Source organism: Loxodonta africana, chromosome 9 (assembly GCF_030014295.1).
Source record: "Loxodonta africana isolate mLoxAfr1 chromosome 9, mLoxAfr1.hap2, whole genome shotgun sequence".
NCBI lineage: Eukaryota > Metazoa > Chordata > Mammalia > Proboscidea > Elephantidae > Loxodonta > Loxodonta africana.
This window is the reverse complement of record NC_087350.1, coordinates 79,967,521-79,980,557: the sequence shown is the minus strand read 5'-3', so window position 1 is coordinate 79,980,557 and position 13,037 is coordinate 79,967,521. Positions and strand designations below refer to the sequence as shown.

Below are 13,037 nucleotides of genomic sequence, written 5' to 3'. Positions count from 1 at the left end.
GATATTTCAATTAAAATCAGAACTAAGATTTCCTACTATCACAAAAGTGTTTAACGTAAAGTTCTCCCCTATGCAATAAGACATGGGAAAGGAAGAAGAATAATAAATAGTAGAAGAGAGGGTATAAAATTATTGCTATTCATAGTGATGGGATTGTTTCCCAAAAAGCTGAAGAAAATAACTGAAAAACTAGTAGTACTAAAAAGGTACCAAAAAAAAAAAATATATATATATATATATATATATATATAAATAAAATAATGCTATGAGTCGGAATAGACTCGAAGGCAGTAAGTGTTCAAAAATCAATAGCTTCCATGTGTCCCATCAAAAATATGTTAGAAAACAGAATGGAGAATGTTCGTTTACAATTATATGCAGGAACATTTCCAGAGTAGGGAAATGAACAGGGCCTATGTGAAGAAAAACGCAAATTTTACTCAAGGATATAAAAGAAGACCTTAACAAATGAGAAAACAATAGATGGATGAGAGACCATATAGTTATATCCTCTTTGATTTTAAGAGTTAGGAATATTCAATATTTTAACATTATTTTATCTCTATATGTTAATTTATTAAATTTTATGGTATTCTAATCAAAATCCTAATGAAGGTTTATTATTATTGTTTTAATATGATGAAGTGGTTTCCCTGGAATAAGAATAAAATTTTTCTTAGAAGAAAAACAATAAGAAAGGATTAATTTTACAATAATTAAAATAGAATTAGATGGTACTCGTGTAGAAATAGACAATTAAACAGAACAGAAAATCTAAAAACAGACCTGAATGTGTGTGTATTTTTTTTAATAGCTAACATATTTTGAATACCACATACCAGTCTCTGAGCCAAGTGTTTTAGGTGTATTCTCTCATATAATCGTCAAAACACTCCTAAGAGGTAGGTACTGTTATCCCCCTTTTTCAGATGAGGAAATGAGGCTTAGAGAGGATAAGTGACTTGTCTGAAGTCCCAGTACCCTTTGATTTTGCAAGGCTGTAAATCAGAGTCTGTCTGTACATACGTTTTGGTCGTCATTCTGGTTTCCAGCCAGCTGGCTGAAGGGAAAGTTACCGTCATGGGTGCATGGTCTTGCTCTTAGAGGGTGCTACACGGAGTCTTCCATATGTGAATACAGAAATGAATGGGGGACCATATCTCAGAGTCTGGTCAGAGAGACAACACAGAAATAATCAGCAGGAGAAGTGCTGTTATGAAGGTCTGGTGGAGGGAGGGGCTGCTTCTGCCAGAACGGGCAGTAGGAATCAGAGAAGGCTTTCTAGAGGAGAAGGTATTTGAAGTAAATCTTGAAAAACATGCTAGAATTAACCAGGCAAGGAAGGGAAGAGAAATTGCCTGAGGCAGAGAGAACAAAATAGAGGCATGATACAAAGGGCATCTGTGAGACGCTCTCTGGTAGTTGGAGCCACGCCTGGGTAATGCTGTCCACAGCAAAGTGAGATACCATTAAATTTCCACTGTGTTTCCGTGAACAGACAGATCTCCTTAGACGTAGGAATGGAGGAAGTCCTGTCTTCTTGGGGTACTTCATATAGACGTGGGAAAGGTGGCCTGGTGTTACAGGGAGGACATGGGATTTGGAGTCCTGCAGGTCCTGTGTCAGTTGGAACGGCATGATCTTGGGCCAGTAACATTTCTGGACCTCAGTCTTCTCATCTGGAAAATGGGGATGATAATCCCTCCTCTGTCATCCAGCATAGGTAATGTGATTATCTAAGGAGATAATGGATGTAAGAAAGGCCAGAGGCCATGTAAGAGAATCCGTTGTGTTACCATCTTTTTCATTCTCTTTACATAGAAACTTGAGGTCAGGCCTGCTCCCAGGGCCTGGTGCAGACAGGGGAGAAGGCTTTGCTCCCTTGCTTGAAGTCTTCCCACAGACCTGTGCTTGAGCACAGCCACGGCTGTGATGGGGGTTCCCCCCTGCTGCCGCTTATCCCAGGACTGGGCCTCTGGAGACCAGGCAGCATGGGTGCGTGAGGACATACAGGCATTTGCCAGCCCCAGAATGCTGTTTTGTAACCTTGGTGTCTCCTATGTTGTAGGCTACGAATCCAGGGCCTGTAGCGACTCAGAGGAGTCCTCTGAAGTGGACTGTGTACTAGAACCTCTCTCGGACAGATGCCTGGTAAAGCTGGTACCCTGCACACCTCTCATGCAAGAGGAGGAGCAGGAGCCTCCTGGGGACAGTGCCATACCTGAGGTGGCCAGGAGAGGCCCAAGCATCTGCGGGGCCAGCAGCGTGACAGACAGTGCCGAGTCCGAGGCGTCCGACTCAGCTAACACTGAGAGCCGTGGCTGCAGGACCAGCGGCTCCAGTGAGTCCATGGATGCACTAGAAGAGGATGACTTGGATGCCTGCTCCTCCAGCAGGTCTGACTTCTTCCACTTTGGCTCATCAGGCTTCCCAAAGAGCCTTGATTCTGACAGCCAAGAAGAGAGAAGCAGGATCGAAACCAGCGACTTCCTCTATCTCCTGGACCTGGCCCAGAGAGCTAGTCCTCAGTGCCAGAAGACAGACTTTTCTGAGAGTCCAGCTCCTGAGATGTTCAGCTGGGGTCCAGAACTGAGCGCGGTCAGGCTGGACCCCAGGCTGTACGAGGGCAGCCGGGCCGACTACTACAGTCTGTGCTCCAGTGTCTCCTCAGCCAGCCACCTGAGTGACAGTTCAGAGAGCACAGCTTCCCGGCAGGGGTGTCCCCTGCTGGCCTGGGGGCAGCAGGGCTGGCCTGAGGCCCAGCCTAGCTCCACACTAGAAGCCTTGGCTCTGCACCCAACACTGGCCTTTGAGGATGGCAGCTCGGATGAGGAATACTATGATGCAGCTGACAAGCTCACACCCCCGGACACCCTCTCAGGTGAGCCCTTGCCAATAGGTCTGCAGACTTGCCGGCAGCTTCTGAGTACCCACTGGGGGCAGGGACCAAGCTTGAAAAAGAAACACATGAGTAAAACAGGGTGCTTGTCCTCTACTGAGAAGGCAGACATGGACTCTGTGGGCCAAATTACTGGCATCACGGCTTTGAGTCAGGGCTGCAAGTGAGATTCTGAGAACTGTGGGTAAGCAGAGGTGGGAGGGATTCATTCAATAGGGGGAATCAGGACAAGCTTCCCAGAGGAGGTGGCAAATGGGCTGGGCCTTGTGGAATGGACAGAAATTACACAGAAAGGAAGGAGACTGAGAGGAGTGGCTAGCAGAGGGAAGTGGCTGTGCTTTTACTGACCCTGAAGCTACAGTAAATGAGACCTCAAAGCAGGAAGATCCTCACTAACAGACCATCGGTGAGCCTAGAAGGCATTTTGGGGTTCAAAGTACTCTGACATCAGAAGGCAGGGGATGTGTTGGCCATGTTTTTTCCAGGTTGCTCGTAAAGAGTATGGAGTGTCTTTCAAAACAGAATGACTTTTCAAGTAGACCTCACTGACAGGCCATCGGTTTTTGCAGGACACGCACATTACTCTGAAGAAAAAAAGGAAAAATACCACATAGACATTGAGAGTGACTTTACTAGGAACTGCGAGAGCAGCAGCCCTTTGATTCCTGTTTCAGTCCTTTGCTCTTGCTCTGCTCCTCCACCAGTGGTTTCCAGTCCTTAGCGGGCCCTGCGAGGTTCTCTGAGGCTTTCTGTGACCTGGCCTCTGCCTGTCTCTCTCCTTCCTTCTGAGCCCTCTGTGCATTCCTGCCACCCCGACCTCTCTGCAGTTCTTTGAAAGTGCTGTACTCTTCCTCACCTTTGGCCTTTGCATACGCTGCTCTTTCTGCCTGAAACACTTCTCACCCTGATCTGGGCTGCTGATGCCCATGCAGCTATAGGTCCCAGACTGCCCAGAGTGGGGCAGGCTTTCTCATCTCTTTCACACGTTCTTACAGTACCCTGGGATTTTCCTGCCTGTCGCTTAGCACTGCCTCTAAGCATATATTTATTTGTGATTTTATGTTGCTGTTTCGTTCCCCTACTGGAGGACAACTCCTTTGAGTGCAGGAACTGTGTGTTATCTCACTCATTACTATGTTCCTATTAGACAGTGCCTGGCAGTTACTGCTAAATGAATGGATGAACTGTCCACCATCTACCCTGTGCCCCTGCAGAAAGGAAAAACCTATGGCCAGTCTGTGCATTGCTCCCCAGAGAGCCCAGCCAACTGCCATCCATGCCCCCAGCCTTGACCTGCTGCGCCAGCACAGTGCTGGGGGCAGGATAAGATGTGACAGAGACTATCAGGCAGGGGTCCAGTCAGGGACATAAGGCCCAAACTGGACACTCCCTTTTTCACAGGGAGCCAGTGTGGTTCTGGGGAGAGAACCCAGCAGTGGGACACCTGAGCCTGGGTTCTGGTCTGGCCCCTGACTCACACTCGGAACTCCTCCCTTTCTGGGTCTCAGAAATGCCTTTGGTCAGTGGCAGTAAGTGACCTAGAGCAGCAGCTCCCCAGCGTGGCTGGGCATCAAAATCACCCCACATACCTTGTTTGAAACCTATAGATTCCTAGGTCCTGACCTCATAGATTCTGATTTAGGAGGTCTAGGGAACAGTCTAGGATTTAATAAATTTTTAGTATGGGCTGAGTGAAATATAAAAGACAAGAAAAAGCAAATGTATAGAGAACAAAGTTTATTAGTGGTTACCAGGGGCAGGAGGGAAGGGAAAACGGGTACTTAATGGTGATGGAAATATCTCGTTGATTAAGGGTGGGGTTGCACAGTCGATTATTGTAATTGTGTATTGTAATTGCTGTCATTAAGTTCTACACCTGAAAAAGTTGACAAACAAAAAAGAGTAGCTGCTGAGTCTGCTTTTGTCCAACCAAAAACCTTATGGGACTTGATTCCTTGGTTTGGAGGTTTAGGGTCATGGTTTCATGGGACATCCCAGTTAATTGCCCTAATAACATGTTTAATGTTTCTGTTCTACCTCCTAGTTTGTTGTGTAGTGCCTGGGGTCTTAAAAGCTTGCAAGCGGCCATTCAAAATCCAACAATTGGTCTCTATTTGCCGAGAGCAACAGAAAAAGATGGAGAGTCAGGAATAGATGGAGGATATGGAATGTGTAGCTAATTGCCTCCATGAACAACTGCCCCCTTTGCCATGAGACCAGAAGAACTGGATGGTGCCCAGCTACCATTACTGAACATTTTGATCAAAGATTCTGTAAAAGAATCCTGATCAAAAGGGGGAAACTGTGAAACAGAATTTCAAATTCTCATGGACTCCAGACTTCCTGGAGCCATAAAAATTGGATGAACCCCTGAAACTATTCCCTTGAGATAATCTTTAAACCTTAAACCAAAAATATCTCCTGAAGTCTTCTTAAAATCAAGCAATAGCTTAGCTTAACTAGTAAAAAATGTCTGCCTTGAGCATTATGCTCCTGAGAACTATCTAACTCATTGCTGTCCAGTCGATTCCAACTCATAGCAACCCTATAGGACAGAATAGAACTGCCCTATATGGTTTCTAAGGAATGGCTGGTGGATTCTAACTGCCAACCTTTTGGTTAGCAGCCGAGCTCTTAACCACTATGTCACCAGGGCTCCTAACAACTATCTGTATATATAAGAAGTATCTATATGGGATTAAATTGTTAACAGCAACTTGAAAGATTAGATAGGAGACTTAGAGGGTAGTGAGTTTATGTCAGTGGGGGGTGAGAAAGATTACACAACTTGAAGAATATAATCAATGTCATTAAATGGCACATGTAGAAATGGAACATGTTATAAATGGTATGTGTTGAATTGGTTTATGTTTGCTGTGTATATCAACAACAACAAAATAAATTAAAAAAAAAAAATTTAATAAGGTGCAACCAGGCTGGAAATGACTGGTCTAAGTCATCTATAAGAGCCTTCTGAGTCTTTAAGTGCTGGGCTGTGATTCTAATTTCTTCTTGGTGATTCTAAGGACTTCCCTATTAGGGATAGGCATTGTGCTAGGTACTTTATATGCACTAATGTACTTAATCTGCATGATTGTACTGATTGGTACTGACTTGTGTTAACTTAAGCACAAAGCAAACGTCTTAGAAGGACTTAAGTTAGATCACAGAATTGCTGGCAAGGCTGAAGAACCGAGTTCAGACAAGGACAGCAACCTATCTGGGTAACAGGACTCCTCATCTGTATTGAAAGGATATTGTGGCTGGAAAGAATGGGCCCTACTATTATTTTAATTGGTGTGTTCAAGTTTGAAATTCTAGGGAATTTGTGGAAAATGGGCTGGGTCATAAATCTGAGCACTTGGCTGGTTGGATAGGGTACCTTCATTAATAATTCCAGAGTCTGTAATCAGTGGGGAGACATCATTCCCTGAGAATTTGGCGGACTGTGGCCAAAAGACAACAAATGGTCTTGGACAACCAAAAGTGAAAAAAAAAAATGTTGACTACAATTATTATCCCCACTTTTTGGATGAGGAAACAGAGGAGAGTATGATTTAGTTTGTCTGGGGCTACACACCCCAGACAGGATTTAACCCAGACAAGCCTGAGTCCTGAGCCCTTGCTCTCTAAAATCTCTTTGTTTTCCTACTTTTTATGTTCTTTTATCTTTCTTGACTCACAGGGCCCAGAGCTGTTTCTGCTCTAGAACCCAGTGCCACAAGCTTGCAGCGTAAGGCCGGTGCTTGCAACCCTGAGGACAGCCTGAATCCTGGGCCACATGGACCAGAGCCAAACAGAAGGGGAGGGGTGAAGAAGTATGCCAAGACCTTGAGGAAAAGAAGGTCTTTCCTACAGACTGACTATACCTCGCAAGTCTCATTTCCCCTGATGCCTTCAGCCTCCCTGGAGAGTGTGGACAATGTGTGCTACTATGACAGGGAGCCCTACCTGGCTCTCGGTGTACCCTCACCAACTGTGTCCTCCCTGCAGGACATGCAGGGCGAGCCTGGCCTCCTGGAGACCAAGGCCCTGGGGCTGCTGGCTCCCCTGATGGAAGCTAAGAGCAAAAACCCAGCCTCCAGGGTCATGGAGATGGAGCCCGAGACCATGGAAACCAAGTCGGTCATTGACTCTCGGGTGTCTTCTATTTCTGCCATTCGCCTCCGGGTTGATCCCAACCATAAAGAAAATTCTGGGGTTGCCCCTTTGACTGTCCCTGTCACCAGTTCCCCAGCAAGCACCCCTCAGTGTTCCAACCCAGGTTCATCTGGCCCAGACACTGCCCAGGCAGGACCTTCCCAAACCTTACCTCCATGTCAAGACCCCAATGGCACTGCCCCCAAAGAAGTGACCATGGAGCCTGGGGATAGCACTTCCCTCTTCAGTGCTGATCCTACCCCAGACGGGGTGTGTCTGGCCATCAATTCAGGGCCACATAATGTCTCTCAGGGAGACACACTAGAGCTCGGAGCAGTCCAGATGGAAACAGGATTGGGATCTTTGTTTATAAATCATATGCAAGAAACTACCCCCAAATACACAGAACCTTGGTTGTCTCCTGGAGACCAGCCCAGAAGTGCTGAATGTGGGATAAACTCAGGAGAGAAGATGGCTTCTTTCCCTACAAAGGAGGAACAGCAAGGACAAATATCTTTGGAAAGTGACAGAAAAGTTACAAACAAAAATGACACCAATTTATTTCAGGAGGATTCTGGGAAGGATTCAGGTGACCCCAGTGGTGACCTGTCAGATGCTGTTTCACAGGCCCTTGGTGTTAAGGGCCCAGCTGGTGAAATAATAGCCTACCTCTCCTTGGAGGCTGCTGTAACAGGGACTGAGCAGACCCCAGCACACCCCGCCAGGGCGCCTCAAGGACAAAGCAGAGAAACTCCAGGCCAAGCCTGCCAGACCCAAGAACAAAAATTATTGGCAGGGTTGGATTTAGATACCGATTTCTTACTTGGGGACCAGGCCACTCCATCAGCCCTCCCTCCAGAGGGTGTCAAGGCAGAGCTCCTTAACTGTGTGAGAGGGGAAGACACAGCCCCTGCAGACACTGTGCCACAGGTCTGTTTTAATCCAGGGCCGTTCCTGACAAATCCACCACTGTGTCCCCAAGAGGAGCCCGGCTTAGAGAATTCAAACACCTGTTCGCCATCAGAAAGCAAAGGCAAAAGCATCTGCCCTCCCGCTAGGAAGTCTCTCCTGTGTTTTGCCTCAGGAAACCATCCTGGTGTTTCTGCCAGGCCCGGGATGACCACGTCTCTGGGTTTTGCAGGCATCAATGATGCGGTGGCACCCAGGATTGGGATGGAGCAGTGTAGCTGCCAGTTCTCCTATGCCACATGTTTCCGTGGCCCACAGCCTGAGATGGAGGAAGAAGACAGGGACTCAGAAGCACACTCCAAGGCTCCCCTCACCTCCCCACCCTCTGCAGGAAGCCCGCTGGCCCTGCCCTGGCGGCCCGCCCGGGCCCACAGCTGCAGCACCGAACCCCTGTGGAGGAAAAGCCACATCTGGCCCGAGTACTGCTCCAGGGCACTGAGACAGCTGAAAGCTGCCCCCACTAACACTCCCGAGGGCTTCCTCCAACTCACGGAGAGTTTGCTTGAATTACAAGACATTTTGGAAGCTTCCTGGGGGGACGGGAAGAAACACCCCCCAGAGAAGTGTACTTGGCACTTTTCTGAAAGCTGGAGCCGTCTCTGCATGGGCTCCCAGAAGCTCCTGTCAAGTTGTCAGCACGTGATCAGAACGGACCAGTCCCCCGAAGAAATGCAGGGTGCTGTGCATGACACCTTCCAGCACCTGGTCCAGCTGGCCGGCCTGTGCTTCCAGCTCACAGACTGTAGCCGCTGCTCTGCCCGGCACAGGGAGGCGGCTGGGAACCTGAGGGATGTGGTGTACACCTACTGCCAGTTTGTGGAGGCCGCTAAGCTGACCTGCGAGAGAGGCTACCATGACCTGAGTGTGAAACTCTTGGCCCGTCAGTGCACGGCCCTCACAGCCTCCGTGTTCTGTTTGACCCATAAATTCCGGGCATCCACTGCCCTGTGAGCACGCCAACTGCCCAGGGGACCCTGCGGTGCCCTGGACGTTCCCTGAGAAGCCCCCTTCATTCCTCATATCCCCCCTTCAAATGTTTACTATTTAGAGTATTCAATAAACTGCTGCTTATTCTTGGCCTGACTCATATAGAGCGATGATAAGTTTGGGTCAAAAGCATTCACATTCAGTATTCACATTCTACATTCATTCACTGGATACCTACTCTGTGCCAGGCCTTGTTCTGGGAGCTTATTATATAAAGATGAATAAGATAAGACCGTGCCCCTGATCAGGATGGCTGCAGATCCTCTAGGGGTACAGGTAGATTGCCATCAGTAAAGTGTGTACTGTAAAAAGAATATACCGAGGGTGTATGGGAGCAAGAGGAAGTCACAGACTTTGTCCCAAGAAGGCAGAGATGAGGAAAGAAGGCAGGGGTCACTGAAAAACACAGTCTTGACTCCTCACATCACACCATATAAATAACCCTTCCATATAGGAATGAGTACATGTGATATTTGATAGACTCTACCTTCATTGTTAAGGAGTGCAAGTCCACTCTGACACACGTGGGGTCCCCATGAGTTGGAATCAACTCCATAGCAACTGGTTTACTGGTTTTTCAGTCCCTGGGTGGCACAGATGATTATAGCACTCAGTTGCTAACCAAAAGGTCAGCAGTTTGAGTCCACCCAGAGGTACCTTGGAAGAAAGGCCTGGTGATCTGCTTCCCAAAAACCAGCCATGGAAGACCTTAATGAAGCAGTTTTACTCCACATTCCACAGAATCAACTCTACAGCAACTGGGAACTGGGCTATCTTCACTTTCGGTTTTCAGCATCTGCACCAGGAGGCCTGATATTATTGGCTACTTCCCTGCAGCTTTTCTTTTCCCTGCAGCAAGCAGAGGTTTTCCCTAGGTGGCAGTAAGTTCCTTAGTTGCCTGGCCACCCACATTCAGGTGTGCTGTTTCCTCTGAAATTGACTGCACCCTTTAATTTTGCAACCTAGTTCCATTTAAATGGTACGTAAAAAGGCAAACATTAAAATCCAACTTTAAACTGAGTTAGATTTTCTCTTAAAGAATTGTATTAGAGCAAAAGAAATATATTTAGTGTTTTTCTCATTCACCCTAGCTAAGCCACTTAATCTTGGTGGGACCTCGGACAAGGTACTTAACCACTCAGTGCTTTGGTTTTCTTTTCTGTAAATTGGGGATACCAGTAATGCCCACCTTATAGGGTGGACATCTGGTAAATACTTAATCTGGTAAGTAATAAGTGTTAGTAATAACCACCTCCAACTTTTATGGATGCCTCTCTTAGTCTGAAACTCTTCCCTGTTTCTTGTTCTCAGACGCCAGCATAACTGATTTCAAGATAGCCCTGTAATGTCTTTTTCCTGGCTTCTCTGTCTAAGCCAACAGTGGTTCAGTCACCTACCTTAGGCTATTAGAGTTCAATAAAGGAGGCCCTTTGGCCGCCTGGCGTTCCTGACCAGTTGTGCACTCAGTGATGCCCCTGTGGCTCTTCTCTGTTGTGTGCCTTGAAGTCGATTCCAACTCATAGCAACCCTATGGGACAGAGTAGAACTGCCCCATAGGGTTTCCAAGGCTGTAATCTTTACGAGAGCAAATGGCTGGGTCTTTTCTCCCACGGAGGAGCTGGATGGGTTCAAACCATCAACGTTTTGGTTAGCGAGTGTTTAACCGCTGTGCCACCAGGGCTCCTTCTACTCTACCAAACCCAAACGCATTGCCATCAAGTCGATGCCAACACATAGAGACCCTATTGACAAAGCAGAACTGCCCCATAGGGTTTCCCAGCTGTAAGTCTTTATGGAAGCAGATTTACTAAATCTTTTCTCCCTCAGAGTGGCGGGTGGGTTCAAATAGACCTTTTGGTTAGCAGCCGAGCACTTAATCACTGTGCCACCAGGGCTCCTTTAGAGCTCTCCAATCTCTTCCTTCCTTCCTCCAGAAAAAGCAGGAAGAGAGATGGGCATGTTAAATCATGTATCTAGACTCTCTTCAATCAAAAGGAGAACAGTATTTTTGGAAAAGAGGAAAGCATATCCTTCCCATCGATTCTTACTGTTGTTAACTACTTATCAGTTCATCAGTATTTTTGCCAGGAGGAGATATATTATAGGCCCTTTTATTTTTGTAGAATACTGTGAGTAAAGTTTCAGGTTTTTTAACAGAGATTTGAAGTCATTTCAGGGCGGTCAAAAATAGGAACCAAATGACATCAAAATAATAGAAATTCTGTTATTAAACAACTTGAATACTTTTGCCAACAGGAGGCTATGAAGAACTAAATAACTTATTACATGGACACAATTTACAAATTGACAGGTTTAGGGAAGGATCTCAGGACTTCATATCAACCAGGGCTTGAATCCTGGCTGTGGCCTGTGTAATCACAGGCGTGTCTCTGGGCTTCAGTTTCCCTATCTGACAAAAGGAGGTAATACTGGTCTCCACTTAGCGAGGGCCTACAATGTGCCAGATGCCTTCCTTAGATACTTTGAACACATTTTCTCATCTACGTGACAACTCTGAGGAAGCAATTGTTACATATATTCAGAATTGTGAAAAACAATCTTAGAAAGCATAAAGAAAACTGAAAGCTCTGACACAGGTACTGAATAAAATGTTCATTTCCTTCTTTCTTTGCTTTCCCCACCCCTCAAATCCATTAATTTTCTTGGGTTGCTACTGTCTGGAGCTGGTGTTTTGCTCTGCAGTTCTCATGAGGAGCACTAAGTCCCAGAAGTGCTGGGAATCCCTCATTGCTTGTTGAGAAGCTGAAGTGCAGGGGAAGTTGTCCTGTTCAGCACCTCCTTTGAAACACGCAGCCCCTACATAAGATAGACAGACAGGAGCTGTCTACCCCACAATGCAAGAGTTGACTAAGAAACTACTGGACATTTACACCCCTCCTTCCTTTTCCCTGGTGGCATAGCAATTAAGAGCTACAGCTGCTAACCAAGAGGTCAGCAGTTTGAATCCACCAGGTGCTCCTTGGAAACCGTATGGGGTAGTTTTACTCTGTCCTATAGGGTCACTATGAGTCGGAATCGATGGCAACGGGTTTGGTGTTTGTTTGTTTTCCTTTTCCCGTCCACCATCATACTGGCTGATCCATTTTTTTTCAACAACTATTTATGGAACGTGCATGCCAGGTAATGTCTGATGCAGGATTGTGGATGTAAATAATCAGGTGAGGATCCTGTTTCCAGGATCCCTAGTCTAGGAGATGAGATGACACATAAAGATAGAGACCACGACATAAGGCATGGTGTGCTTAGGGCCACCAAAGCCCTAAGGTGTTGCAAGAAGTGAAAGTAGAGAGAAGTCATTTCTTGGTGGGGGCAGAGTAGTGATCAGAGAAGGCTTCCTGTAGGAGGGAGCATTAACTAAAGCTAGTATGTCAGGAAGTATTTATTGAGTATTGTGCATCAGACCCTGCATTTGGTGGAAAGGAAACTAGAATTTGATGTGTCAAGAAAGGAGAAAAATCATTCACTTGTTCTTTCTGTCAACAAATATTTACTACACAGTGGCATTGGGAATACAACCATGAACATGGCAGATGCAGTCCCCTCAAAGACTTTACAATCTAATAGGAATGACACAGAAAAAAAAAAAATCATGTTGTATAAAGAAAATGGAAACCCTGGTAGCATAGTGGTTAAGTGCTACAGCTGCTAACCAAAAGGTCAGCAGTTTGAATCTGCCAGGTGCTCTTTGGAAACTCTATAGGGCAGTTCTACTCTGTCCTATAGGGTTGCTATGAGTCAGAATCGACTTGACAGCAATGGGTTTGGTTTTGGGTTTTATAAAGAAAATGGAGTGCCAGATGGGAGTGGGATGAGCCAATCTTACCTAAGTGGTCAGTAAAGGCTTCTCTGGAGAGGGAATGCTTAAGCTGAAGCCTAAAAAATAAGGAACCAACCCTGGAAGAGAAGGAAAGGCATCTGTAAAGGCCCTTGGTGTGTTTGGAACTTTTCAAGAAGACCGTGTGTCTGTAGCATAGCAAGCAGGAGGAACAGTGATAGGAGAGGAGACTAAAGGGGCAGGCAG

At 46.4% G+C, this 13,037-nt stretch overlaps 1 protein-coding gene across 6 annotated transcripts in view; it reads left to right on the top strand.

The window, feature by feature from the left end:
* FRMPD1 (FERM and PDZ domain containing 1) overlaps positions 1-9,155 on the top strand; it is a 103,064-nt gene extending 93,909 nt beyond the window's left edge. For 4 of the 6 annotated variants that reach the window (XM_064291715.1, XM_064291717.1, XM_064291718.1 and 1 more), the window contains 2 exons: positions 2,069-2,881; positions 6,585-9,151. In XM_064291715.1, coding sequence (XP_064147785.1) covers positions 2,069-2,881; positions 6,585-8,959 — 3,188 coding nt within the window. In that variant the 3' untranslated portion in view covers positions 8,960-9,151. Of the gene's footprint in view, positions 1-2,068; positions 2,882-6,584 lie in introns of all 6 variants that reach the window. The other 2 variants (XM_064291719.1, XM_003407852.4) reach the window with 2 other exon arrangements.
* The last annotated feature ends 3,882 nt before the right edge of the window (positions 9,156-13,037 follow it).